The sequence below is a fragment of the Canis lupus genome, chromosome 1 (genome assembly GCF_003254725.2).
Source record: "Canis lupus dingo isolate Sandy chromosome 1, ASM325472v2, whole genome shotgun sequence".
NCBI lineage: Eukaryota > Metazoa > Chordata > Mammalia > Carnivora > Canidae > Canis > Canis lupus.
This window is the reverse complement of record NC_064243.1, coordinates 113,102,417-113,125,479: the sequence shown is the minus strand read 5'-3', so window position 1 is coordinate 113,125,479 and position 23,063 is coordinate 113,102,417. Positions and strand designations below refer to the sequence as shown.

Below are 23,063 nucleotides of genomic sequence, written 5' to 3'. Positions count from 1 at the left end.
GAGAAAGCGCTCCCCAGCTCGATACCCGCTCCTCTTCGGGTCTTTCTGTCAATCCTGTCCATGCCCCCTTCTTTGCAGCCGTGCCCCCGCCCCCAGGTCCGCTCCTACCCAATCCGGAGTCTCGACTCTGCACCCGTACTCCTGACCAAATCCGTTTCTCAGCGGGGCTAAAGCATCTCCGTACGGTCCCTTCCCACCTGCTCCGCCAATCGCTCGTCTTGGTCCCGCCCCCCTTGGCCCGTCCCCTCTCGCGCGGCCAATCCGCGCCCTTTGTCCCGCCTCCCGGCCGCCGAGTTCACCAATCCCTGCTCTCGGGAAGCGTGGCCTGGTATCCCGCAGCCCTAGCGGGTCGCGCTGTGGGGGGTGGAGGCGGAAGTGGCGGCGCCGGTCCCGGGAGTAGGAAGGAGCCGGGGCTGCAGCCGGAGTGGAGCGGCTGCCAGCCGAGGAGCAGGCGCGGCCGCGGCGCCATATTGCGGCCCCGAGCGGCCGCGACCGAGTCATGGCCGAGACCTACGGTGAGGGTGGTGGGCCGGAGTCAGGGTCTGGGGTCTGGGCCCAGGGAGGATGCGGCCTTTGGGGAGTGGGGCGGGGCCTTATGTGCCAGGGGGCGGGGTCTGGCATGGGGCAGGGCCTAGTGGCTGCTGGGAGGGGTTTAATGGGTACGAGGCTGGGCTTCATGGATTTGGGCGGAGCCTGAGGGTCTGGTGTGTGGGTTAAATAGATCTGGGGCGGGATTTGAGGGAGCCAGTCTTGATGGACTTGGGCAGGCCTTGAAGGAAAGGATGGTTCTTACTGTGTCGGGGCGGAGTCTGGATGGATGGGGTGGGGCTGACCGTGTGAATGGCAGGGCTTGGGGATGGTGGGCTGGGAGAACCCCGAGGGGTTGCTGTGGATCCTGGGATTGCTCTGGCTGGAGAGGGCTGCAGTGGGGTTGGGGATGCATCGTCCTTGAATTAGGTGGTGGGAGGGACTAGTGGCAAGGGGTGGGTGGGGCTTAAACTTGAGAGGGCCTCGGGCCGAGGAAGGGATGGAGGGACTGAGAATTGGAGAATCCGGATGGATGGATGAATAGGAGGTGGGAGGACAGGGTGCCGTAGAAACAGCACTGGTGTAAGAATCAGAAGGAGCTATATTCCTTCAACGAGTAGAGAAAAGCCGAGGGAACAAGTGCAAAGATCCTGAGGTGAGAACCAGCTTGCCATTTTCAGGTAATAGACTGAAGGCCCCAGGCTAGAATAGAGTGAATGAGAACGTGGTAGGAGGTGAGGTCGTGATGGGCAAGGGCAAGGCTGTCACCCTGGGTAACATGGATCTTGAGAGGCTTTAACAACATCATAGCTAAGCTTTTGAGCTCTGGAGCCAGTTGAGCTGGGTTCGAATCCCAGCTATGCCCAGCTATGGGGTCTTGGGTAGACCAGTTAACCTTTCTGGCCTCAGTTTCCTCATCTGGAAGATGGAGATACTTGTTGGTATACCTCCCTTGTAGTGTTTTTCTGAGGATTAAGTGAGCTTGCCGTAGTAAAGAGCTAGAACTGTGCCTGTTGTGTGGTAAGCACTGTATATGAATTGTCTGTTGTTACTGTTGCTCTGTTTCTGCCTGTGTCTGTTTGTCCCCTTGTAACTGTGATGGTCTCTTGGTTTCCATCTTTTGCCCTGTATCATTCTCTCCATATGGGTTTCCCTGATTTTGGCTCCATCTGCTCAGACTTCCTCTTCAAATTCCTGGTGATTGGCAGTGCAGGAACTGGCAAATCATGTCTCCTTCATCAGTTCATTGAGAATAAGTGTGAGTTTCTGGGAGTGGTCCCGGGAGCACTGAACTGTGGGTGTGGGCATAGCGTGGGCAGGGGCAGGGCTGGCCGTAGGTACAATTTCAGTGCTGGCTGCCTGGCCCTCGCCTTTGCTAGATCCTCCTTGAGGATCTCAGTCACCCCAGCAATGAGAATGGTTTTGTATAGGCTGAGGAGGCTTGGGAGGACAGGGAAGCTTCTGAGCCCCTGCACTGCCTCTTCTCTCCTTCCCACTCCCAGTCAAACAGGACTCCAACCACACAATCGGCGTGGAGTTTGGATCTCGGGTAGTCAACGTGGGTGGGAAGACTGTGAAGCTCCAGATTTGGGACACAGCCGGCCAAGAGCGGTTTCGGTAGGTGGGCCGGGCTCCCAAGGGAGGGGGACAGAGGAAAGAGGAGACAAAATGAGATAAAGGGACAGAGAGAGAGGTGTGTGCAGTCACTTGGAGGTATGACGGAAGCACAGAGACAATGAGAGGGCAGGCGAGGCTGCGGGAGAAAGGCAGAGACTCAGTACGGGTGCCTATTATAGCCAGAGCTAGCAGGGGTCCTGGAGAGAGAGCAAGGATTGCAAGGGAGAATGAGGCTGAGAAAGAAGCATAATGAAAGGAGAGACCCACAGACCCTAGAGAGACTGCAGTAGATCGAGCCATAAGGCTGGAGAGATGGAGATTTGTGCCTGGGGAAAGGCGCTTGGGGTGGGGGCCAGGGGTAGAGGTGGAAAGAGAGAGATTGAAAGAGAAGGAAACTGCGAAAGAGATACACTCAGAATTAGACAGAGAAAGACAGAGACTGAGAAGAAGAGCAAGGGAAGGATGATAAAGAGACACAAAGAGAAATAGGTCCAAGCCGGAGACAGGGAGGGTGGGACAGGAGGAGCCAGAGAGGTGGAGAAATGGATGTTGTGTGGCGGGGGAGAGAGAATGGCGGAGGGCTCAGCATACAGTGTGTCTTCAAGAAATGGCTGCGGACAAGGTGGTTGGTGCACAGAAACCCTGAGTTTAAGAGACAGAGAGGAGGGACATGAGGGAATCGAGTCCATGGAGAAGTGTGGTCCCTAGCCAGCATGGCGTCGTAGCTGCTAAGTTAATATTGGTGATATTGTTGATATCACCATGTGAGAGAGACAGAGAGAAGGCGAAGGGTGAGTGGCTGGCGCTGGGTTTGTGCTAAGTGCTTAGTGAGTGCTTGTGGAATGGTTGAATTTGAGGAGGACCCAGACAGGTGACACGGAGATGCAGGCAGATGCAGCCACCCTGGGAAGAGGGCCTCCCCAAGATGCAGCAGGAGAGGGACAAGCCAGTGTAGTTGCAGAGCACTTGGCCAGGAATGGGCAAAGGGAAGAAGGCGAAATGAGGCATGAGTGAATGCATGAGAAACCAAGAGTGAAGAAGAGGGACTCCTAGGTGGCTCAGCAGTTGAGTGTCTGCCTTTGGCTCAGGGCCCAAGGGGTCCTGGGATCGAGTCCCACATCAGGCTTCCTGCAGGGAAGACTGCTTCTCCCTCTGCCTATGTCTCTGCCTTTCTCTCTGTGTCTCTAAAGAATAAATAAAATCTTAAAAAAAAAAAAAGGATGAGAGAACCAGAGCCAGAGAGACACACAGAGATAGAGAGACATAAGGGAGTGAGAGAGACACACATGTAAGAGAGATGGACGGAAAGACACAGACCACTGAAGAGAAAGGGAACACAGGGACACAGAGTCAAAGACAGGGAGAGCCTCTGAGGCCGATGGACAGACAGCTAAGGGAGATTGAGGGAGACAAGGAGAGAGACCAGCAGAGAAGGAAATTGTGGTGAGACCAGAACACCGCTAGCTTCTGGGGGATAGGTCAGCAGTAAAGGCCAGGGAGGGGGGGCCCTCTGAACCACCAGCATCAGTCTCTCTTCGCAGAGGGGGGCAGTCTCAGGGCAGACCCCAGCCTCGGGGGTGACTGGGTCCCCTTGGCCCCACAGGTCGGTGACACGGAGTTACTACCGAGGGGCGGCTGGAGCCCTGCTGGTGTACGACATCACCAGGTGGGTGCACGGAGAGGGTGGGGCAGGGCTGGGGTGGGGGCCCCCTATCCTTGCCTGCCCTCCTCCTCTCTCCCTTCTTCATAGCCGGGAGACATACAACTCGTTGGCTGCCTGGCTGACGGACGCCCGCACGCTGGCTAGCCCCAACATCGTGGTCATCCTCTGTGGCAACAAGAAAGACCTGGACCCTGAGCGCGAGGTCACTTTCCTGGAGGCCTCCCGCTTTGCCCAGGAGAATGGTGAGGACCTGCTGGTGGGCCAGTGGGGGAGGGATTGGGCTGAGGAGCAGGGGGTGTCCCCTGGGGCCCATGGCTCCTGGCCTCTGTGGCTCTCCCTAGCAGGGGAATGCGGAGATTTAGAGGTCTGGGTTCAAATTCGAGTGTTGGCCACATGTGAGCCGTGTGACCACTCTGGTCCTGTCTCCCCATCTGGAAAAGAGGAGTCACGATGTTTCTGCCTCACATAGCGTGTGATGCTTAAGGGAGTTGGTCACGGAGAGCCCTTGGCACTGCCTGGACACAGTAGCGGGTGCTTGATGAATGTTGGCTGCTAAGAGGGTTTCGGCCAGTGCTGGGTATTGGTGTAATGTGGAAGTTGCAAACTCCGATGGCTCGAGGGGACAGGCCTGTTTTGTGATTAAGGGAGACAGGATAGGGTGGACCCCAAGTTAGCAGGCACCAGCATTCGGGGTGTAGACAGGCCCCACAGCCACGTCAAAAGGTGTGCAAATATAAACTCATTTGAAAAGTTCGTGTTGGCCAAACATCTACTGGCTCGGGGTCTGTCCATGTTCCTCCAGCTTGTAACCTCCAAGTTGAGACGATGTTTTGCCATCAGAAAGATATGGCTTTGAGGCTAAAGGTTTGTCTGTGGTGGGCCTGGGCCTGTCCCAGATGGTGGTGGGGACATAGCGTTAAAGACACCCTAGGCCCAGCTCTCACAGGCTCACAGTCCAGTGGGTAGGGAAGGGAGACACCACCGTTTCCAGTGATAGCCCAGAGAGGTCAGGGCTGGGATAGGGGAAGCTCTCGGGGCTGTGGGAGCCTGAAGAGGGGGGAGCACCTGATCCATGCTGGGAGGTCAGGGAGGCCTTTCTGGAGGAGGAGGCGTATTAGCGGGAACCACCTGGGGAGGGGGTCCCTTGGTGGCAGACCAATGGTAAGCGCAAAGGCCTGAAGTAGTAAGGGCAGAGGTGGTAGGTCAGAGTCAAGGGAAGGGCAGGGACTCACCGAGGCCCTGCCCCCCAGAGCTAATGTTCCTGGAGACTAGTGCCCTCACGGGTGAGAACGTGGAAGAGGCTTTCCTGAAGTGTGCCCGCACCATCCTGAACAAGATCGACTCAGGTGAGGCTCCTGACTGCCCAGAGTGGGAGTGGGAGTGGAAGGCAGGGCCCGGAAGTCTTCAGGACACTAGTCCTGACCTCTCTCCTGTCCCCCTCCCCTCAACCCCCAGGTGAGCTGGACCCCGAGAGGATGGGCTCAGGCATTCAGTACGGGGATGCTTCCCTCCGCCAGCTGCGGCAGCCTCGGAGTGCCCAGGCCGTGGCCCCCCAGCCCTGTGGCTGCTGAGACATGTGGAGCCAGGTGGGAGCCCAGGTCGGAGCCTGGGCCCGGGGATGGCAGGGGTGGGGTCCCAGCAAGGGGGAATGTGGAGCAGAGACAGAGACACAGAAAGGGAGAGGTGACAAGAGAAAGGGTGAGAAAGAACGATGCAGAAACAGTTGCATGAAAGGAGCCATCGTCCTGGCCTCGGGGACGTCCTTTCCATCTTGCCACCAGCTCCACCCCGGATCTCTGACCCACCCATTCATAATTCAGCAAATATTGAGCTTGTGTCTGTTGTGTGCCAGATCCTGTTCAGGCAGTGGGCCAAACAATCCCTGCCCTCGTGGAGCCAACATGCTCTTGGGAGGAGGCAGGCAATAAACAAGACACATAAGAAAATGATACAGTAGTTAAGAAGATAAGAGTTATGGAGAAAAATAAAGGAAAGTGAGGGGTAGGGAGGTGAGGAGTGGAATTTTCCATGATGAGGGAATCCCTCCCTGAAAAGGTGACATTGGAGCAAAGACCTGAAGCTAGGGGAATGAGGTGGGGGGTGTCATATGGGTCCCTGGGGGCTAGTGTTCTAGGCAGAGAGAACAGCCAATGCAAAGGCCCTGAGGTAGAAGCATGCCTGAGCTGGGTGAGGAGGTCCAGGGAGGCCAGCATGGCTGGAGTGGAGTACATGTGTGTATTGGGGGGTAGGGGAGGTAAGGAAGAGATGAGGTCAGGGGTGGGGGGGAAGATCAGATAGGGCTTTGTTGTCCGTGAGGAGGCTCTGGGTTATATACCCCAGTTGGGATGGGAGCCATGGGAGGGCTCTGAGCAGAGAAGGGACAGGACCCGACGCAGGTGTTCCCAGGATCCCTCTGGCTGCATATAGAGGAGAGGAGGGTGTGGGCAAGGGTGGTTGCTGAGAGACCAGTGAGAGACTACTGCAGAGTCAGGCTGAGAGACCATGGTGGACAGGACGTGGGGTGGGGGTGCCCGTAGAGGACGGACTGAGTCTTGTCCCTCTTGATGTAGCCACTGGGTCTTTCTAAAGCACAAATCTATTCTGTCCCTCCCCCGTTTAAAACCACCCATGGCTCCCAGGGTCCGTGGGACACAGCCAGAGGCTCCTAGCCTGGTTTTTGCCCCTGCCAGCCTCACCTGTCTCAACTCACACACCCCTCCTGACCTCTCAGGCTGCTGTAGCCACCCTGAAGTTCTCCCTGTTTCTCTGGGTCTTTGTTTACGCTGTTCCCTCTGCCAGGAACACTGTTCCTTCCCTCTCTTCCCTCCTTTGCCTCCTCCTGGAAGCCTTGCTTCCCCTATGCTTGGTCCACACTCCTTTCTGGGCTTGCAAGGTCCTGCAGGATGAGGTCCCCTCCCCACCTCTTTGAGAGCGTGTGTGTCTTGCCAATTCTCCTCTGTGCTTCACGCCCCCGGCCTCCCCTGCTTCCAGCCCTTGGCGGCTCCAGGGTGGCTGTGGGGAAAAGTGCTTAGACCTTGGATACACTTTGAAGGCAGAGCCAACATGATTTCCTGATGAATGGACATGGCATTTGAGAGAGAGGAGTCAAGGGTGAGTGTGTCAGGCATCCCTCTTTTCCTCCCGTGCCTCTGCATCTGCTGTGCCCCGGCCTCTTTTCTTATGCCAGCTGCCACTCCTCATCTGGTCTTCACTAAAATGACTTTTCCTGCAGGACACCTTTATCAGCTTCCCAGATGGGGGGGTCACTGCCTCCAACTGGGTGGTCTCACAGCTGCCCCTTACTCTTTAAACCATCCAGCTCTGCACACTTGGTCGTGATCAAGTTTGTCTTCCCCATCTGGGAAGGGAAGGATCGGTGATAGGTCGAAAATTGCAGAGCCAGGCTGCCTGGATTTCAACTCTGACTCTGTCACTTCCTACCTGCACAACCCTGGGCAAATTATTTAACCACTCTGGGACTTGTTCTTTTTCACCTGTAAAATGGGGTTAATAATAGGGCCTACCCTCCTGTGGGTGTTGAGAAGATTAATGATATCAAGTCATGTGAAGTCCTTAGCACAGAGCCTGATGCTTAGTAAAGACTTGATAGATGAGAGCTGTTTATTATTTTTCTTTTTACTATCCATTTTAACGAATCTGGGCTGTGGAGAAATGGATGGGTGGGTATTCTTCACCCGAGGGCTTAGTATATAGCATCCGTTTCAGAGTTTGCCCTCAGTGAATCAAATGTAGTAAGACAGTGCTTTTTCAAACATTGTTGACTACAATCTTCAGGATAAAATACATTAAATTAAATCAGTTAATTTATTTCAGATTTTTATTTATTTGAGAGAGAGCCAGTGAGAGAGAGCAGGAGCTGGAGGAGGGGCAGAGGGAGAAGCAGTCTCCCCACTGAGCAGGGAGCCCCATGCAAGACTCGGTCCAGGACGCTGCCATCATGACCTAAGCTGAAGGCAGCTGCTCAACCCACTGAGCCACCCAGGTGCCCCAAGAAAATACATTTTATGTCTCGATCTGATGCAGTTACATGCACATAAAGCTGAAACATATTTTTCTAACACTAATATTCTTTGCTTTTTTTTTTTTTATTGAGATGAAATTCACAACGGCATACATTTAGCCATGAAAATGTTCCAAAACATTTTCACAGTCACTCCCCATTCCCCCTGCCAGCCTCTGACACCCACCAATCTTGCCTGCTATGTCTGTGGAGCAACATTCTTCTTACATATGATGCCACTCTGATATTTTCTATTCTATTTTATTCTATCTCATTGGAAAAGTGGCCAGGGCCCACCAAACTGATTTCCCAACCCACTAATGCAGTGCTGCACACTGAAATCACCTGGAGAGCTTTAAAAGAGTCTGATGCCTGGGCCTCACCCCAGAGATTCTGAAGGGATTTCCGGATTTCTAGAAGCTCCCAGGTAATGCTATTGTAGCTGAAGCAACAACTACTAACCGAAGGTGTCTCCTCAGTTTGGAAAACATTGGAATGAGCTGGGGTGATCCAGGAACATAGAGGGACACAGAGATACAAAGGTGGGAGTGTGAAATTTAGATATTGAAATATCCTGCTGCAGACTCACTGGGTCAGCTCTCTGAGACAAACAGGGAGATGTAGGTACCCTCAGAGAGACAGCCACAAATTGCAGACAAGAAATAGAAAATCAGACAATGTAGAAACTCTGGAAGAAAGAGAAAAGATACGGACAGACACAGATAGGAAGACAGGAAGATACCCAGAAATGAGACAGAGACACTGGCTGGACAGACCCAGGATCTCTCTAGTTCACTACACACTTTTCTTTCAGCTCACCTGTTCTCCAGGACCAGCCCTGCCCTTCTGGCCGGGGCCCAGACCCAGGCCCTGGGAGGCCGAGCCCCTCACCTGTCCTGGCCCCAGAGAAGCTGCCCCGCCACCTGTTCCCCTTCCCTGGCCTGGTGGGGCCTGGCTGAGGGGCAAGACTGAGCCACGGGGGAAGGGGGAATCCGTACCTGCTGCTGCTTCCTCTGTCTTGGCTAACCCCTATCCCCCCGGAACCCCTAACCATACTCGAAGAGTTCCCAAAGCCTGAGACCTGGGCATTTGGCCCCAGCTCCCCGCCATTGCGAGTACGTGTTATTTATTGCCTGGAGGCCTGTCCAGTCCCCACTCCACCCCCATAAAGCATTGTTTACACCTGTGTCTTGGCCTCTGTTATTTTGGGGTGATGGGGAGGGAGGGGAGATGGAAGAGTTCCCTGATGGAAGAACCATGTGTCATGGTGTTTGGGGGCCATGTTTTTGGATTGGATATGGTGTGGGGGTACACCATGACTCCAGTGGTCTTGTGGAGGGAATTTTTAACTGCACATGTTGTGACCAGGCATGCTGGAAGTCCACCTGTGGGGCGCTGATGTCCTGTGTTTGTGACCTGTATGATGGTACCTGTAGGAATATGTGCTGATTGTGTGTGATACTGTTGCCTGTGACTACTTTGTGTCTTTAGTGATTGTAACCATGAGGCTGGTGTTGTTTGGGACCAAGGCCAGGGAATGAAAATTAAGGCCAGGAGATAGTACCCATGCATGTTTGATGCTAGAAAGTCCCAGGCCGTGTCTGACTGTTGTGTGTGTGACACTGTGTGTATGCCCCTGAGGTCTGTGTGTGTCTTGTGTGAATTTGGCACCCTTGACACGCCTGCGTGTGACCATGAACCCTGAGTATGCTCCCGAAGACTCTGTGGGCCTTTGTGCAACTTGCGCATATTTGAGACTTGTGCATACTTGATACTGGTGTATATCTCTTGTGTCCTGGTGAACTGACATACTTGCAAGTACTCTGCCAGGGACAGGTGCAGCCCCCCCCTCAGGACACTTCCAGCTTCTCTGCCATCCCCAAGTCAGCACCAACCCACTCACAAGGTAGGCCTGACCCCAGAGCCTGCTGCCTCTTCCCCGCACCCCCGCTCCGCCCTGGCGATGGTGGAGGGGGCAGGGCATTTAGATAACCTCATCTGCATAGTCCTTCCAGGCTAGGTCACCTAAGATGTTCCGAGACCCGAGGCTGTCAGACAAATGTCCTGTCTGCGAACTCTGAGTAGCTTTCCTAGGTTGCTTTATTTAGATTCTCACAATTGTCCCGACAGGGCAGGGTGGAGCTGGTCTTACTGTGGCACATCCCTTCCAGTCTTCCTCCCTTAGGGACCTTCCACGGTTTCTTTCCCTCCTTTATAAAAAGTACTTAAGTAAATGACTAATGTGCACGTTTCTATACGTTTCTCTACCAAATGCGCAGACATTTTTTTTTTTTTTTTGACATTTCTCTATCACAGTCCTATTCTGGGGCTGGGAGAAGGCGGGACTGCCCATGTAAATAATATTATTTGCATGTCACTTTCCACCGCTCGGTGCTCCGAGGGGTGGGCCGGCCCATGCAAATAACGCTATTTGCATGCCCCTCCCACGTCGTTTGGCCTAACCGTTGAACTCCCTCAGGCCTTCCCGCTCCTCGCCCGTAAGGGGCGGAGCGCAGCACGCAAATGAGCCTCCCGTTGGCGACCGACCCATTTCCCCTCTCTCGGGGGGCGGGGGGGGTTGTCCTGCGCTACCTTGCTCCGCCCCGCGCGGCTCGCGCCTGCGCACGCGCGGTGTCCTCCGCGGGCGCGGTCACGTGCCCACCGGGCGAGGCGGGGGCGGAGCGTCGCGGGAGGTGGGGGCGGGGTATGGCGCGCTGTGCGGCGCTGGGCGGCTGGCACAAACGGCGGCGCCGAGGCCGGAGGAAAAAGCTCGGTGAGGAGAGCTCGGGGAGGGAAGGGAGCGGGGAGCGAAGGGAGCGAAGAATGCTCTCGGGGCGGGGCGCCGGCGCGAGCCGGGCTGGGTGTGGGGACGCGCGGCGGCCCGGCGTGGCGGAGCGCGGCGAGCCGGGGGAGGGAGGGAGGAGGGGGGAGGGCGTGGGGGAGGGAGCGCGCCCGGCTCGCTGAGTGCCGGCCGTTGGAGCGTAGGGGTGGGGGCGGAGGGCGCGTGCCGGCGGACGGGAGGGGGGAGGGGAGCGGGCGCGGGGGCCCAGCGGTCCCCCGGCCCGGCCGCGATCGCCTCCAGCGCCCCGAGCGGGGAGGCCCGCACCGAAGGCGGCTGGGAAGGGGGCTGGGAGGGGCCGCCTTCCCCCGTCCTGTCCCCGAGTGCGTGAACCCTCCCCCGCCCTCCCCCCGCGTCGCCGTGGACCCTCCTCCCGCGGCTGCCTTCCGTCTGTCTGTCTGTCTTAGGCCCTCCCTTCCGTCTGGGTGTGTGTGAGCCGCCGGCAGGCTTCCTCTCGTTGGGCTCAGGTTGACCCCTCCGCCCCGTTCTGTCCCGCTGTCTCAGGCCCGCCCTCCCAGCTTCTCCCCGGTCGGCTTTTCCGCTTCTGGGCCCCCCATTCTCTTTGTCTCTGGACTCCCCGGTTTGCTGTGTGTGTGGAGCCCCCCGTTCCCGCCGTGCGTGTCTGGAATCCCCAGGCCGATCTCCTGCTCCCCACTGCTCCCCCACTGCTCCAGCATTCTTTTTCTACTTTAGGTCTTCTCTGTCCTTTCTGTTTTTCTCTCTCTCTCTTCTCAGGATGCTCTCCCGCAGCCCCCACCACAGTTCTGTGTCTCTGGGTCATCTCCCCAGCCTCACTCCTCTCTCCGTGATTGTCACCCCCCTCCCCAATTCCCATGGTTTTCTCTCACAATGTGGCCTCGGGTTTGGGGTGTCTGTGTAGCCAAGTCTGCCTTCCTCTCTATTGCCCCTGCTACCCTTCACCTCTACCCCAGCTGGAGTGCCTCTAGCTCTTCTCACATTCCTTTTTCTCTTTTGCCCTTCAGCCACCCTGACGGGTCCTTTCCCAAGCCCCTAGGGGCAGCAGAGGACTTGGGGACCAGCAAGCACCCTCAGGGCCCGAGAAGAGCCTCTGCTGCCTGCCCTGCCTCACCCTGTCCTACGCCAGGCTCAGCTGCCCCGGCCCCCGGCTGCATCAAGTGGAGGAGGCGGAGGCGGAGGAGGGTGGCACCATGGGCCCGGGCCGTGCCCTCCATGCCCGGGGGATGAAGACACTGCTGCCATGGACAGCCCGTGCCAGCCACAGCCCTTGAGTCAGGCTCTTCCTCAGTTGCCGGGTTCTGTGTCAGAGCCCTTGGAGCCTGGCCGGGCCAGGATGGGGGTGGAGAGTTACCTGCCCTGTCCACTGCTACCCTCCTACCACCGCCCAGGAGCACCTGGTGAGGCCTCGGCGGGGAGTGGGACCCCCAGGGCCACAGCCACCTCCACAACAGCCAGCCCCCTGCGGGAGGGCTTCGGCAGGCAGGATGGTGGCGAGCTGCGCCCGCTGCAGAGTGAGGGCGCTGCAGCACTGGTCACCAAGGGGTGCCAGCGACTGGCCGCCCAGGGTGCCCGGCCTGAGGCCCCCAAACGGAAGTGGGCAGAGGATGGTGGGGATGCCCCAGCACCCAGCAAGCGGTCCTGGGCCAGGCAGGAGAACCGGGAGGCAGAAGCCGAAGGGGAGGGCGGCATGGGCTGCAGCAGTGGCAATGGAGAGGCCAGCGTGGGGCCGCGGGAGGAGGTGCTGCCCGCCGCACCAGAGCGCCTGGCCTTGGACTATATTGTGCCCTGCATGCGGTACTATGGCATCTGTGTCAAGGACAGCTTCTTGGGGGCGGCATTGGGTGGCTGCGTGCTGGCTGAGGTGGAGGCCCTGAAGCGGAGCGGGCGCCTGCGTGACGGGCAGCTGGTGAGCCAGCGGGCTATCCCGCCACGCAGCATTCGTGGGGACCAGATTGCCTGGGTGGAAGGCCATGAGCCGGGCTGCCGAAGCATTGGGGTCCTCATGGCCCATGTGGATGCTGTGATTCGCCACTGCGCTGGGCGCCTAGGTGGCTATGTCATCAACGGGCGCACCAAGGTAAGACTTGGAGGGCCTTGTGTGGAGGGGGGCCCCCCAGTACTTGTTTGTTGGAGACCTGGTGCTTTGAGCATCAGTGCCCTTGAAGATAGGCTTCTGGGGTCACAAAAGGATTTAGGCAGCTCTAGTGGAGTGAATGTTGGTGTTGGAGTTTGATTTGGGCTCTCCCTCCCTGGGAGGATTTTGGGGGTTGTGCACTTATTCTTTCTCCTATCCCCTATCTTTTCATCCATCCCTCTCTCATCTCTCCTTTCAGTCGTTTCTGGTCTGTCCTCTGGTCTGTCTGTTCTGTCTCCCAGGAGGAGTGGGGAGGGTGGCGGTGGTGAGGCCAGTGCCAGGCTGAGGGAGGAGGTGCTGCCTGCTGCACTTGTGCTGGACTACATTGTACCCCATGTGCCGTACTGTGGCATCTGTGGCAAGGACAGCTTCCCGAGGGTGGCACTGGCTGCCTGTATGCTGGCCTAGGGGAGGAGGGAGGGTCCTGTCTTCCATCTTTCTTATGCTTCCCATCCTAATGCTTGTCTTGTATCCTTCCCATCTTGTCTATCCGTCACTTTATTATTTTTGGTTCTGATTTGTTCTCTTGATTTTTTGTTTTTTTGTCTCGGTACCTTTTCCTTGTTTTGGAGTAGTTATTAATCTTTTCTTTTTTTGAACTCGGCTTTTTTGAGAATTTGCCAAAACCACAGACCCTGTTTTAGAAAAAATGCTTATTTGTCTATTTATGAGCAGTTGTCAGCACCTCCTGAATCTCCAGCTGCCCATTTGAGAACTGAGGGTCAGGAGCTCTGCACAAGACAGTGGTCTATTGGGCCTTTCTGGCCTCCTGATACAATAATTCTCTTCATAGAGGGGTGAGAGGGCTCTGGCCTTGAGTCCAAGGCCAGTATTATTTGGCCAAGGCCCTGTAGGGAATGCCTGCTGCACACCAGCGATGCCTGGCTGATGGCAGGGCTGTTTGCTTCCCAGCAGGCATGAGGCTGTGCTCCTGATTCGCCTCCCTCCTCCCTCTGGTCCCATCTTGGGTTCTGCCTCTGTGCAGCTTCTGTCTCCAGCTGGAGCTGGCTCAGGGACCCATGCTTCCTCAGTCCGGGGCCAGCATCCTCTCCACCCAGCTAGAACTTGTCCTACTTCCCTCTTCCTCCCATTTGTTGATAGCTTGAGAGCCAGAAGAGGCCCTTTCCTGGTCTTTGCTCCTGTGCAGGCAGGAGAGATGAGTGGGAGTTTCCCTGGCCACCAGGTCACCATCTTCACAGCATCTTCACCTCAGGTCACCCAGCCTCATAGGAGGGAGTTTGAGGGGAGACTGAGAACTGAAGCACACTTTCCTGAGCCTGTTTGCTAATCCACCAGATGGGAAAATCAGTTAAGTCCCCAGCTAGTCTTAGCAGTTTAGTTTCCGGTGAACGGAAAGTAAAGCATACAGATCTCTTCCCCTTTGGTGCCTTGGATGTGGTTGGGGACAAGACCCTGGCTAAGATTGGGGGCTGAGAGTGTTGGGACAATTTTAGCTTTGGGTGACTTCTGTTGCCCTGGGAGGTTAAGAGCAAACCAGCCTAAACTGAGAAAGGAAGGGAGGAGCGAACCCAATCACTGGAGTTCCTCTCAGTGCCCCTGCCCCAGTGAGATGCCCACTCCTTCAACGGCCAACATCTGGACTCTCTCCCCACGCTCTGAAATGAGAGTGTGGGGTGCTGAGGTGTGGGTGGAGCGGGCACAGATCACCAGTGTGGCTCAGGCCAGCAACAACCTGTCTCTTGGTCATTCCTGAATGCCTGAATGGAGCTGCTTTTTAAATTTTTTTTAAGATTGATTTTTTTTACCCATGGGAGAGGCCGAGACATAGGCAGACGTACCGCTCCCTTCAGGGAGCCTGATGCGGGACTCAATCCCGAGACCCTAGATCACAGACCCTGAGCCAAAGGCAGACGCTCAACTGCTGAGCCACCCAGGTATCCCCTAGATTGGAGCTTGTATGTTCTGTTCTCCCAACTCTCTAGTTCCTCTGCTGATGGGACTGCAGGTGGGAGAGAGTGGACTCCTACTGCCATCAAGGACAACCATAGGGAACCGCAAGGAGGGCCTGGCTGGCTTGGTTACCCCTTTAAGAGCAGCTCGGAGGTGGGGCCTGCTGTCATTGGCTCAGTCCGCAGTTTCTGGTGTGTGTGTGGGTGGGGGTGGGTTTGGCACCGTGTCACCAATAGCTTTTAATTCTGTAGTCTCTCGGTGCTCTGACACTAGCTGCCCCTTTCCTGAGATGGGTGAGGAGCAGGCTTCCATGTCACTCTGCTTGTTATCCCTTTCCCTCATGTGGGCAGGAAGTAAGTGTTTTTTGGGGGCCAGAGGATGCTCCCCTTCCCTCCCAAAGCCTGTATGTAGGGAGATTAGTGGAGTTTAAAGGGTCTCTGTCTGTGCCTAGCCTTCATGCACGATTCCCATTCCAGGCCAGAATACAGACGCTGTCCCTGCCTGCATGGCGGGAGACCCCGTGTGAGGGTGTGCAGGACAGGACTCCACGGAGCTCTGAGACCTAGAGGAAGGAGGATTTTCAGTAAGCAGCTACTGCTTGGGCACTAGGGAGACACGCCTGGCCCCAGGGGCTTCCACACGGCTGCTCGTTGGGCCAGAACTAAGTAAACAAGTACCTGGACTGATTTCCTTTCGGGAGGGGTGGAATGGAAGATCAGCCCGGATGCCTTCAGCTGGAATACTCAAGGTGCTCTTTGACCTGAGACATCAAAAACAAGGGAGGACCAGGGGAAGTATTTCAGACAGGGAAGAGGCCTTGTGGATGAACGTGGCCTGGTCAGAGAGCAGTCAGGTGGCCTAGAGAAGCTGGAGCGGAGTGAAGGGAGTAATAGTTGAGATTGGTGGCCTTGGAGGCTGGGGCTGTGAAAATATGAAATGTGTGTTTTGTATTTTCTCCTGATGCAATGGAGTCTTGAAGCGGGTTGAACAGTGAAGAGCTGGAGGAATGGGTCTGTGGCTGCTGTGTGGAGATGGACTGGCGGGGAGAGGCTGCAGCATGGGACCCCTCTCCCCACCACATCCTTGTGCAGAACCAGCAAAATCTGCTTGGATTCGATCCGGGGAGGGCTTCAGTGATTCACTGATGGCAGGCCACCCGGGCATAACCACGTTCTTTCCTCCCAGTGAGATGGTTGCTCAGAGCACTGACCCATTTATAGAGAGTAAGCAGTGCGAAGAAGGTTCTCCTGAACCCAGGGGGTGTGGGGGTCAGGGTCTTGCCCTGTTCCTGCCAGAGAGAAGCATGGCTTTCCAATGCTGGCTGGCCTTACCTAGCTGCGGCCCTACTGGCCTCTCCTTTTCCAGGGCAGGTACTGTGGAGCTTTGGGTACACATGTTTGATGGAGACCGTTCATGCCCGTGTGAGCCCTGGGAATAATGTGTTGGAAGAAGGCTGAGAAGTCAGTCTGGCCTGTTCTGGAGTGCTAGGCAAGCTTCCTGTTTGGGCAGTAAATGCCCATCTTTTTGATGTGGAATGTTTATCTCAGGGCTGTGACCCACAGATGTAGCTGAGCGTTAATGAGGAGCAGCAGCCGGCTGTCTCTGGCCTGGAATGGGTCACGGTGTCAAGACAGATGGTCCAAGGAGCTGGAGGGTCTGCATGCCAGGACTCCCCCTTTGGCCTTATGCAGCCCTCCCAAGTGGCTTAGACAAAGAGTAGAACAAGGACTTTTTTTTTTTTTTTTAAACATCATTTCAGCCTGCGCTTTGGCTTTCAGTCACATGGCAGGCACTGTGCTTGGTGCCTTCCCAAACGTTTGTCGTACTCAATTCCCACAACTGCCTGGGAAATAGTTTATCAGCTCCATTTCACAGATGAGGAACCGGAGACCGGAAGCAAAGTCTCCAGCATGATGTTACAGCCGATGTGGCTGCCCTGGGCCTTGAACCTGGGAGTTAGGGCTGAAGGAACGCCTGGACCCTTTCCCTCACCCCACATCCACTTTTCTGTTGGCTCCCCGATGAAAAACAGGCCCCATGAGCAGCTGAGGCCCAGGCCTCCACATAGTCCAGGGGGATGGCAGCCAGCAGGGAGAGGAAGTCAGAACCCTGCGGCTAGACCTGTACACACACTGGCCACGGTCTGGGGGAGTCAGGAATCTCCAGAGGGCTGTTCTCAGAGGAGGTGTTTATTAGTCTATTTAATGGATGAGGCGTTTGCGGCCCATTCAGGTGATGGGACGGTCAAGAACTACCCAGCAGTTATCCTTGGAGTGGGGGCTAGAGGGTCAGGTTTTAGTCACATTCACGGTTTTGGTACTTGTTTGTAGGATTCACAGAAGTTATTTAGTGGGGATTCTTTGTAGTCAAGGGCAACAGTTCTCAGCATTGCTGCACATTAGAATTATTTGGGGAACCTTTAAAAATTCCAGGTTCTACCTTAGATCAGGTATTTCTGAATGTGAGATGGGCCTGGGCATCAGCATCCCAGGTGATCCCATACTGAAGCCAGGGTGAAGAACCCCTGGTGCAGGGCTATGAGGCCACATCCCTCCTTACCAGAAAATATGTACACTGGTTTTATTCTGATGGGTCTGAAGTAGGGGGAGGTTGGGTTATCTTTAAAAAATAAAACCCTGAGTTACTCATTGAGCCCCATCTGGGTGCCAGGATCTGGGGTGCAATGTGCACGGGTGTGTGTGTGTATGTGTGTGTGTGTAATGACCACCACCTTTTCTTTGGTGATGACAATTTGAAAATACAAAAGTGTCCTCATGTGCAGTCATGTAGTGGGCTATCAAGGCCCAAGAGCTGTTTCTGGTAGATGGTGGCTTGGCTGATGAAGGTCTGGCGCCTGGAGAAGCCTTTGGCAGTGTCCAGGGAGAGAGAAGGGGCTGGGAGGGGTGAGAGAGGAGGTAATGGCTGCTTCCCCAAACGTCCTTGCCTAGCCCCGTAAACCCATTCCCATCTGTCTCTGCCAGGCTATGGTGGCGTGTTACCCAGGCAACGGGCTGGGGTACGTGAGGCATGTTGACAATCCCCACGGCGATGGGCGCTGCATCACCTGTATCTATTACCTGAATCAGAACTGGGACGTCAAGGTAGGGGGTGGGAGTGGGAGTGAGGGTGGGGATCAGGGTGAGGTGGTTGCATGCACTCCTTTTTGCACTCCCAGCTCAGTTTCTAGCATTCTCCCATTCCTGTTCTCAGCCACAACGGGGCAGTGCAGCCAGCCTGCTGGCTGGTTCTTCCTGGGAAGTGGGCCTCCTTGTCTCCAGCTGACCGGCTGCTGGCAGCACCCCCCAATCCCTTTTCCTGTCTCTAGTAGCTTCCTACCCTGCTCCTTGGTGATGCAGACTCTGGGCTGTCACTCACTATTAAGAGCCTGAGTGGTGGGAGGGAGTGATATGAGCAGCTGCGGCATCCAGAGCATGGGCTCCAGAGGGCAAGGCAGAAGCTCCAGGCTGGACCAGCCAGCTTCCTGCCTCATCCTCTGGCCTGCCCTCAGGTGCATGGCGGCCTGCTGCAGATCTTCCCTGAGGGCCGGCCTGTGGTTGCCAACATCGAACCACTCTTTGATCGGTTGCTCATTTTCTGGTCTGATCGGCGGAACCCTCATGAGGTGAAACCAGCCTATGCCACCAGGTATGACGGATACTTGTGGGGATGTGCTCAGGTGTCCTGCTCTGTGCCAACAAAGTCTTGTCAGACCCCAGGAGTGGCTAGGAAGTGAAGTGCTGAGAGGGGCCTAGGCGGGAATAGAACCAAGCTCAGAAGGGTGGACTGCAGTGTCATCGTGGAGGTGGTGGCTGGAATTGAACAGTGATCCCTAACTGCCCTTTGGGGCTGCTCTGGTCCCCAGGTACGCCATCACTGTCTGGTATTTTGATGCTAAGGAGCGGGCAGCGGCCAAAGACAAGTATCAGCTAGGTACCTGCTTCCCAAATGGCATCCCTTCTCTCAGGCCCTTCCTATAGTCTGTGTACCTCACAAGGCCTCAAGTCCCTTTATTCGCTTTATCATTCTCTTCCTACATTTTGTGAGTCTTTTTTTTTTTTTCCTCCCCTCTGCCCATCTCCCCTAGACAGCCCTTTCTCCTGGGACCCCTGGCATGAGCCCCATCCCTTGTGGTCCTCTCCATATTTCCATGTTTTTCTTGGCCTCTGTGTCCCTTCCCTCATGACTGTCTCCTTGTCTCACCCCTAGCATCTGGACAGAAAGGTGTGCAAGTACCCGTGTCACAGCCGACCACGCCCACCTAGGGGCCAGCCCCAGAGCTGCATGGACAGACAGCTTGCCCTGACTTCGGGAGAGCCTTTGGCCCCGTGCTGCAGGCCCAGCAGCCCACCAGTCTTGGTGCCTGCTCCTTTTCTGCCACCGCTGCTGCTTCCAGCTTTGCCTCTGTCCTGCCTGGTGTGGAGGGCTCCGTCTGACGCTGAGGACCAAGGAGGAGGAGAAACCTCTGCTGCCCTGGGTTGGGGGCTGAGGTGGTGACCCGGGCAGGGGCCAGTGTCGGGAGCTGCCATCACTGGAGCTGGGGCCCTGTGGCTTGCCCTGTCTGGTTGTGCTCCTCTTATGTGGAGAGTTGGAAGGAGGCATTGCCACCTCCCACCAGGATGCAGGATTGGGGGTTGGGGGTGTCATGGCCTCTTGCTGGCAAAGGTTTGTTGGGGGGACAGTAGCCCCAAGCCCCCCACTCCTCCAGCCTGGAATGTGAAGTGACTCCCCAACCCCTGTGGCCATGGCACCTGTGGACTAGGCTGCCACTGTGTGGGCAGGAGAAAAGGTGCCAGGAGGAGCATGGGCGTGAAGAGTCCTGTCAGCCAAGAAAGAAATAAAAGTTTACCTCAGAGCTGCAATCCTCTGATTCTCCTGCTTCCACTTACTGGTAAGGAGACCCGTCCATCTGCAGTTAAGGGCCTTTATTGACCAGACGGGGTAAGGAGGTCTGGGAGCCAGTGAACAGAGGGCAGCTAAGCCTGCCCTCAGCGGGCCACCAGACGGAGCTGGAAGGCTGGGGGGATGTTGCCCAGGCCAGTGCACTGTGGGCTGAGGTCGATGTTGGCAGGGTTCCCCACTGGGAGCAAACAGAACCGCTGCAGGATGGCGGTAAAGAAGAGGAAGATCTCCGATCGCGCCAGGCCTGCTCCCAGGCACATCCTCTTTCCTGAGGACACAGGGATGCAGGGTGGGAACCAGGCACCCTGGGGCCTGCCCAGCCTTGTCCCCTCCCTCCTGGCCCAGACCTGGGGCAAAGGGCATGAAGGCATCATTGGTCTGAAACTCGCCCTTGTCGTCCAGGAAATTCGTGGGGTTGAAGCAGTCTGGGTCTTTGAATTGGGTGGGGTCCCGATGTGAAGACACAAGCAGAGGAATCACAAAGGTACCCTGGGGGGTGGTGCACAGGGGTTACCCCAAGGACTTGGTTAGCCACTGCCTTTTATCCACCCAAGCCCCCATTTAAAAGCCATGGGAAGGTGGGCCTTCTCTCCTGCTCCCACGGTTGTGACTTAACATTGCACATGCTCAGAGCTGACAATTTCAATTATAGGTGCTCCCCAGCCCCCCGCAGAATCCCCATGCTGAGTAGGCACCTTGGGCAGGAAGTAGCCATGCAGGTGGGTGTCACGCGTGAGGGCACGTGGCAGCCCCAATGGCAGCACACTGATGAAGCGCTGAATCTCATGCAGCACGGCGTTGGTGTAGGGCAGGTGCTCACGGTCCCCCAGCCTTGGGGTGCGCGACTGACCTACCACAGCATCCAGCTCGGCCTGCACTTTGGCTGGGGTGGGCAGAGGGTGTGAGCTGGGTGGGCCCTGGCCCCCAGCCACCCCCAAACGCCAGCCCCCTCACCCCTTAACCGCAGGCTTTCCAGCTCACCGACCTGCCACCTCTGGGTACTTAAGCAGAATGAGGAGCCCGTAGCGCAGAGTGGTGCTCGTGGTCTCTGTGCCACCGAAGAAAAGGTTGTGCGTCGTCATTACCAGCGTCTCTTCCTGGAAATGGCTCTCAGGGTCATTCTGCTCCTGTGGACAGAGATGGGTGCTGTGGCATGCCGGGCTCCTCCTGGTGGGCAGCATGGGTAGAGTTTAGGGTCGCAGGGGCCTGAACCTTATCCATCTGATCGAGGAAACAGTCGATGAAATCGCGGGGCTTCCCAGGCTGTCGCGTCTGCTGGTGCCGCTGGATTTGCTCAGAGATGAAGACACGAAGTTCCGTGAAGTTTTGAAAGATTCGGTGGTGTGGGCCCGGGAGCCAGTCAAGGAGGGTGGGGAAAACGTTGTACATCTAGGGGGACACGACCTAATGATCCAAGGTCTGTAGGTCTATGTACTCTGGGTTTGGCATAGGTCGGGCACAGGAGGGAGGGCCTGGGGCTAGCCCTCTCACCTCGCCCCATCTGGAACTCATGATGCGGAAGTTGTCATTGAAGAGGTCCAGGAGTCTCTGGAACTCTGGGTCCTCATAGCCATAGCGGTTCCCAAAGACCACGGAACAGATAACGTTAGATACAGCATTACCTAGTAGCCGCCGGGGGTCGAACGGTGCTCCTGGGGGTGGGAACAGCACGGGATCTTAACGCTGTGGTTTGGCAAATGCCAAGAAAGCAAATACCTCCCTGTGCCCCGCGCCCCAACTCCCCACTTATTAAGATTTGAAAGATTTTATTTTTAAGTGATCTCTATACCAAGCCTGGGGCTCGAACCTACAATCCTGATGGGAGAGTCGCTTGCTCCACTGACTGAACCAGCCAGGCGCCCCACCCTGCCCCTTCTTGATCATTGGCCACATCCACAAAAGTCCCCACTCCTTTTCCGACCAGGCCGCACCAGTGGTGGCTTGAAATTCGCCAAGCAGACAAGCCGCCTCCTCCAGGATGCGCTCCTCTATGGTCCGCGTTCCCAGTCCGAACTCCTTAAGTGCTCCCAGAGCAAAATTGCGCAGCGTCCGCCAGCGCAGCCCGTTGGAAAACACGATGCCTGGGGGTGGGGCAGGGGAGGGGCGGGCCGCGGGGTGGGCCACGCCCCATCCGGGAAGCGTCCAGTTGGGGGGCCGGCTTCCTCGCAACCCCTCTACTGCTTTCCAGACTCGTTGGTTGCAACCCCAGCCTTCGCGGCCCTACCCGCACCTCGGCCTCACCCCTGCAGGTCTCCTTCCGCTCCCACCCCAATTCGTCCCCTACGCTTTAGCTCCGCCCCGCCTCTCGCTCTTTGCCCTCATTGGCCGCCTCATTAGGCCCCGCCCCTCCCGGCCCCGCCCCTTATCTCTCGAGCTGGGTGGTCCCGGCCAGCGCTTCCGCCGCCTGGGACTCACCGTTTCCGTGAGTGAAGCGCTCGAAGACCGCCATGGCCCCGCGGCCGGAGAAGGCGTCCGCCTGCAGCACTAGTGCGTCCCGCAGCGCCGAGTAGCCGCACAGCACCACTGCAGGGCGCGGGCCCAGCCGCACGGTGAACACTGGGCCCCAGCGGCCAGAGAGCTACGCGGAGCCGGGGCTCAGCGCTGCGGGTCGGGGCTCCCGACCTCCCTCTGCAGCCCGGAGCCCCGACCCCAGCTCCCTCAGTACTGGCGGAGGAGAGATCAGATCCCCACTTCCTCCCTCCCTCCCTCCCTCCTTCCTCTGCAGGAGTCCAGGCTCCCAGCTCCCTCTTCTCTCGGGATCTAAACACCAGGTCCCGAGCCCTCCGCACCCTCAGAACTAGGCGTCTGGGCCCTCGGTACTCTCCTCTCCACTGAACCAGGGGAGCGGACCCGACTTCCCACTCTAGGCTCCTCCTCCCTCAGGACCCGGGAGCGGGGGCGCGGGATGGGGCGGGAGGGAGGGATCCCAGGGCCATTCCGCCAGGCCCACTGTCCTCTCCTCTCTCAAGCAGATGTCCAGGCTCCCAGCTTCCACCTCTAGCCTACTTCCCTGGGACACAGGCCTCCAGACCCCTCCACCCTCCTCAGAACTCATGGGGTCAGAGCCCTCAGCTCTCTTCATTCAGAGAACCAGGAGTTCCAGACCCCTCCCCCCAAAAAAATCAGGGCTACCTCCATGAGCGCACGGTCCAGGCGTCGAGACTCCAGCTGCAGCAAGTTCCCAAGCAGTGGGAGAGGCGTCGGCCCCGGGGGTAGGGCCCCCTGAGTCCGAGTGCCCTGGGCACCCCAACTCCGCCTGGCTAGGGCCAGCAGCAGGAGCAGCAGCAGCAGCAGCAGCAGCGCGGTGAACATCATGACCTCTATCTTCCCTGCCTGCCCTCTTTGCCTTTATTTGATTCCCTTTGGGTCCTTGGGTGGAGCAGGGCGGATACTGGGAGTGGGAGAGGTGGGTGTCGCCAGGCTGCTCATTTTGCAGATTCCCCAACCCAAGGTCTCCACCCAGTCCCCCAGC

The 23,063-nt window shown here is 56.9% G+C and overlaps 3 protein-coding genes and 1 long non-coding RNA gene across 13 annotated transcripts in view; 3 read left to right on the top strand and 1 right to left on the bottom strand.

Annotated features, from left to right (window-relative positions):
• Positions 1-325: 325 nt before the first annotated feature.
• RAB4B (RAB4B, member RAS oncogene family) lies at positions 326-9,015 on the top strand. Of its 4 annotated transcripts, XR_004807322.2 has the most exons (9): positions 350-515; positions 1,706-1,786; positions 2,031-2,145; positions 3,749-3,811; positions 3,896-4,050; positions 5,059-5,154; positions 5,264-5,394; positions 8,113-8,256; positions 8,644-9,015. XR_004807322.2 is itself a non-coding variant. In XM_025424923.3 (8 exons), the coding sequence occupies exons 1-7, from the start codon at positions 500-502 to the stop codon at positions 5,377-5,379; spliced, it is 642 nt and encodes a 213-aa protein (XP_025280708.1). In that variant the 5' UTR covers positions 326-499; the 3' UTR covers positions 5,380-5,394; positions 8,644-9,015. The 4 variants fall into 4 exon arrangements, 3 of the variants coding, with proteins under 3 accessions (XP_025280708.1, XP_025280707.2, XP_025280710.1); XM_025424923.3 differs by lacking the exon at positions 8,113-8,256 and having other exon boundaries at positions 326-515; XM_025424922.3 differs by lacking the exon at positions 8,113-8,256 and having other exon boundaries at positions 5,264-5,406.
• Positions 9,016-10,480: 1,465 nt separating this feature from the next.
• On the top strand, positions 10,481-19,551 carry EGLN2 (egl-9 family hypoxia inducible factor 2). 4 transcript variants are annotated; one of them, XM_025424917.3, is made up of 6 exons: positions 10,481-10,602; positions 11,652-12,724; positions 17,674-17,793; positions 18,201-18,337; positions 18,555-18,622; positions 18,899-19,551. In XM_025424917.3, exons 2-6 carry the CDS (start codon positions 11,888-11,890, stop codon positions 18,952-18,954), a joined length of 1,218 nt encoding a protein of 405 aa, XP_025280702.3. In that variant the 5' UTR covers positions 10,481-10,602; positions 11,652-11,887; the 3' UTR covers positions 18,955-19,551. The 4 variants fall into 4 exon arrangements, with proteins under 4 accessions (XP_025280702.3, XP_048950933.1, XP_048950941.1 ...); XM_049094976.1 differs by lacking the exon at positions 10,481-10,602 and adding an exon at positions 10,848-10,991; XM_049094984.1 differs by lacking the exon at positions 10,481-10,602 and adding an exon at positions 10,946-11,093.
• Positions 16,199-23,045, bottom strand: LOC112643713 (cytochrome P450 2F2-like). 4 transcript variants are annotated; one of them, XM_025421858.3, is made up of 9 exons: positions 22,724-22,941; positions 22,007-22,169; positions 21,523-21,672; positions 21,083-21,243; positions 20,804-20,980; positions 20,577-20,718; positions 20,287-20,474; positions 19,939-20,080; positions 19,600-19,859 (listed from the first exon to the last, which is right to left on the bottom strand). In XM_025421858.3, exons 1-9 carry the CDS (start codon positions 22,904-22,906, stop codon positions 19,678-19,680), a joined length of 1,488 nt encoding a protein of 495 aa, XP_025277643.1. In that variant the 5' UTR covers positions 22,907-22,941; the 3' UTR covers positions 19,600-19,677. The 4 variants fall into 4 exon arrangements, with proteins under 4 accessions (XP_035558590.1, XP_048950902.1, XP_035558593.1 ...); XM_035702697.2 differs by having other exon boundaries at positions 16,199-20,080; positions 22,724-22,959; XM_049094945.1 differs by lacking the exon at positions 20,804-20,980 and having other exon boundaries at positions 16,199-20,080; positions 22,724-23,045.
• Positions 19,963-23,063, top strand: part of LOC118351609 (uncharacterized) — a 14,851-nt gene continuing 11,750 nt past the window's right edge. The window contains exons 1-3 of the long non-coding RNA XR_004807302.2: positions 19,963-20,075; positions 20,244-20,403; positions 20,559-22,895. This is a non-coding gene — a long non-coding RNA (uncharacterized LOC118351609). The remainder of the gene's footprint in view (positions 20,076-20,243; positions 20,404-20,558; positions 22,896-23,063) is intronic.

What these genes read in the sequence shown, in the direction of transcription:
- RAB4B (XM_025424923.3), top strand. An exon ending in CCGCTTTGCCCAGGAGAATG is followed by an intron (nt 4,051 to 5,058) that starts GTGAGGACCTGC and finishes CCTGCCCCCCAG; the next exon opens with AGCTAATGTTCCTGGAGACT. An exon ending in CCTGAACAAGATCGACTCAG is followed by an intron (nt 5,155 to 5,263) that starts GTGAGGCTCCTG and finishes CTCAACCCCCAG; the next exon opens with GTGAGCTGGACCCCGAGAGG.
- EGLN2 (XM_025424917.3), top strand. Translation starts at nt 11,888, where the DNA reads ATGGACAGCCCGTGCCAGCCACAGCCCTTGAGTCAGGCTCTTCCTCAG. An exon ending in AAACCAGCCTATGCCACCAG is followed by an intron (nt 18,338 to 18,554) that starts GTATGACGGATA and finishes TCTGGTCCCCAG; the next exon opens with GTACGCCATCACTGTCTGGT. An exon ending in CAAAGACAAGTATCAGCTAG is followed by an intron (nt 18,623 to 18,898) that starts GTACCTGCTTCC and finishes TCTCACCCCTAG; the next exon opens with CATCTGGACAGAAAGGTGTG.
- LOC112643713 (XM_035702697.2), bottom strand. Translation starts at nt 22,906, where the DNA reads ATGATGTTCACCGCGCTGCTGCTGCTGCTGCTGCTGCTCCTGCTGCTG. An exon ending in GCGCTTCACTCACGGAAACG is followed by an intron (nt 21,673 to 22,006) that starts GTGAGTCCCAGG and finishes CCCCACCCCCAG; the next exon opens with GCATCGTGTTTTCCAACGGG. An exon ending in TGAGTTCCAGATGGGGCGAG is followed by an intron (nt 20,981 to 21,082) that starts GTGAGAGGGCTA and finishes GTGTCCCCCTAG; the next exon opens with ATGTACAACGTTTTCCCCAC.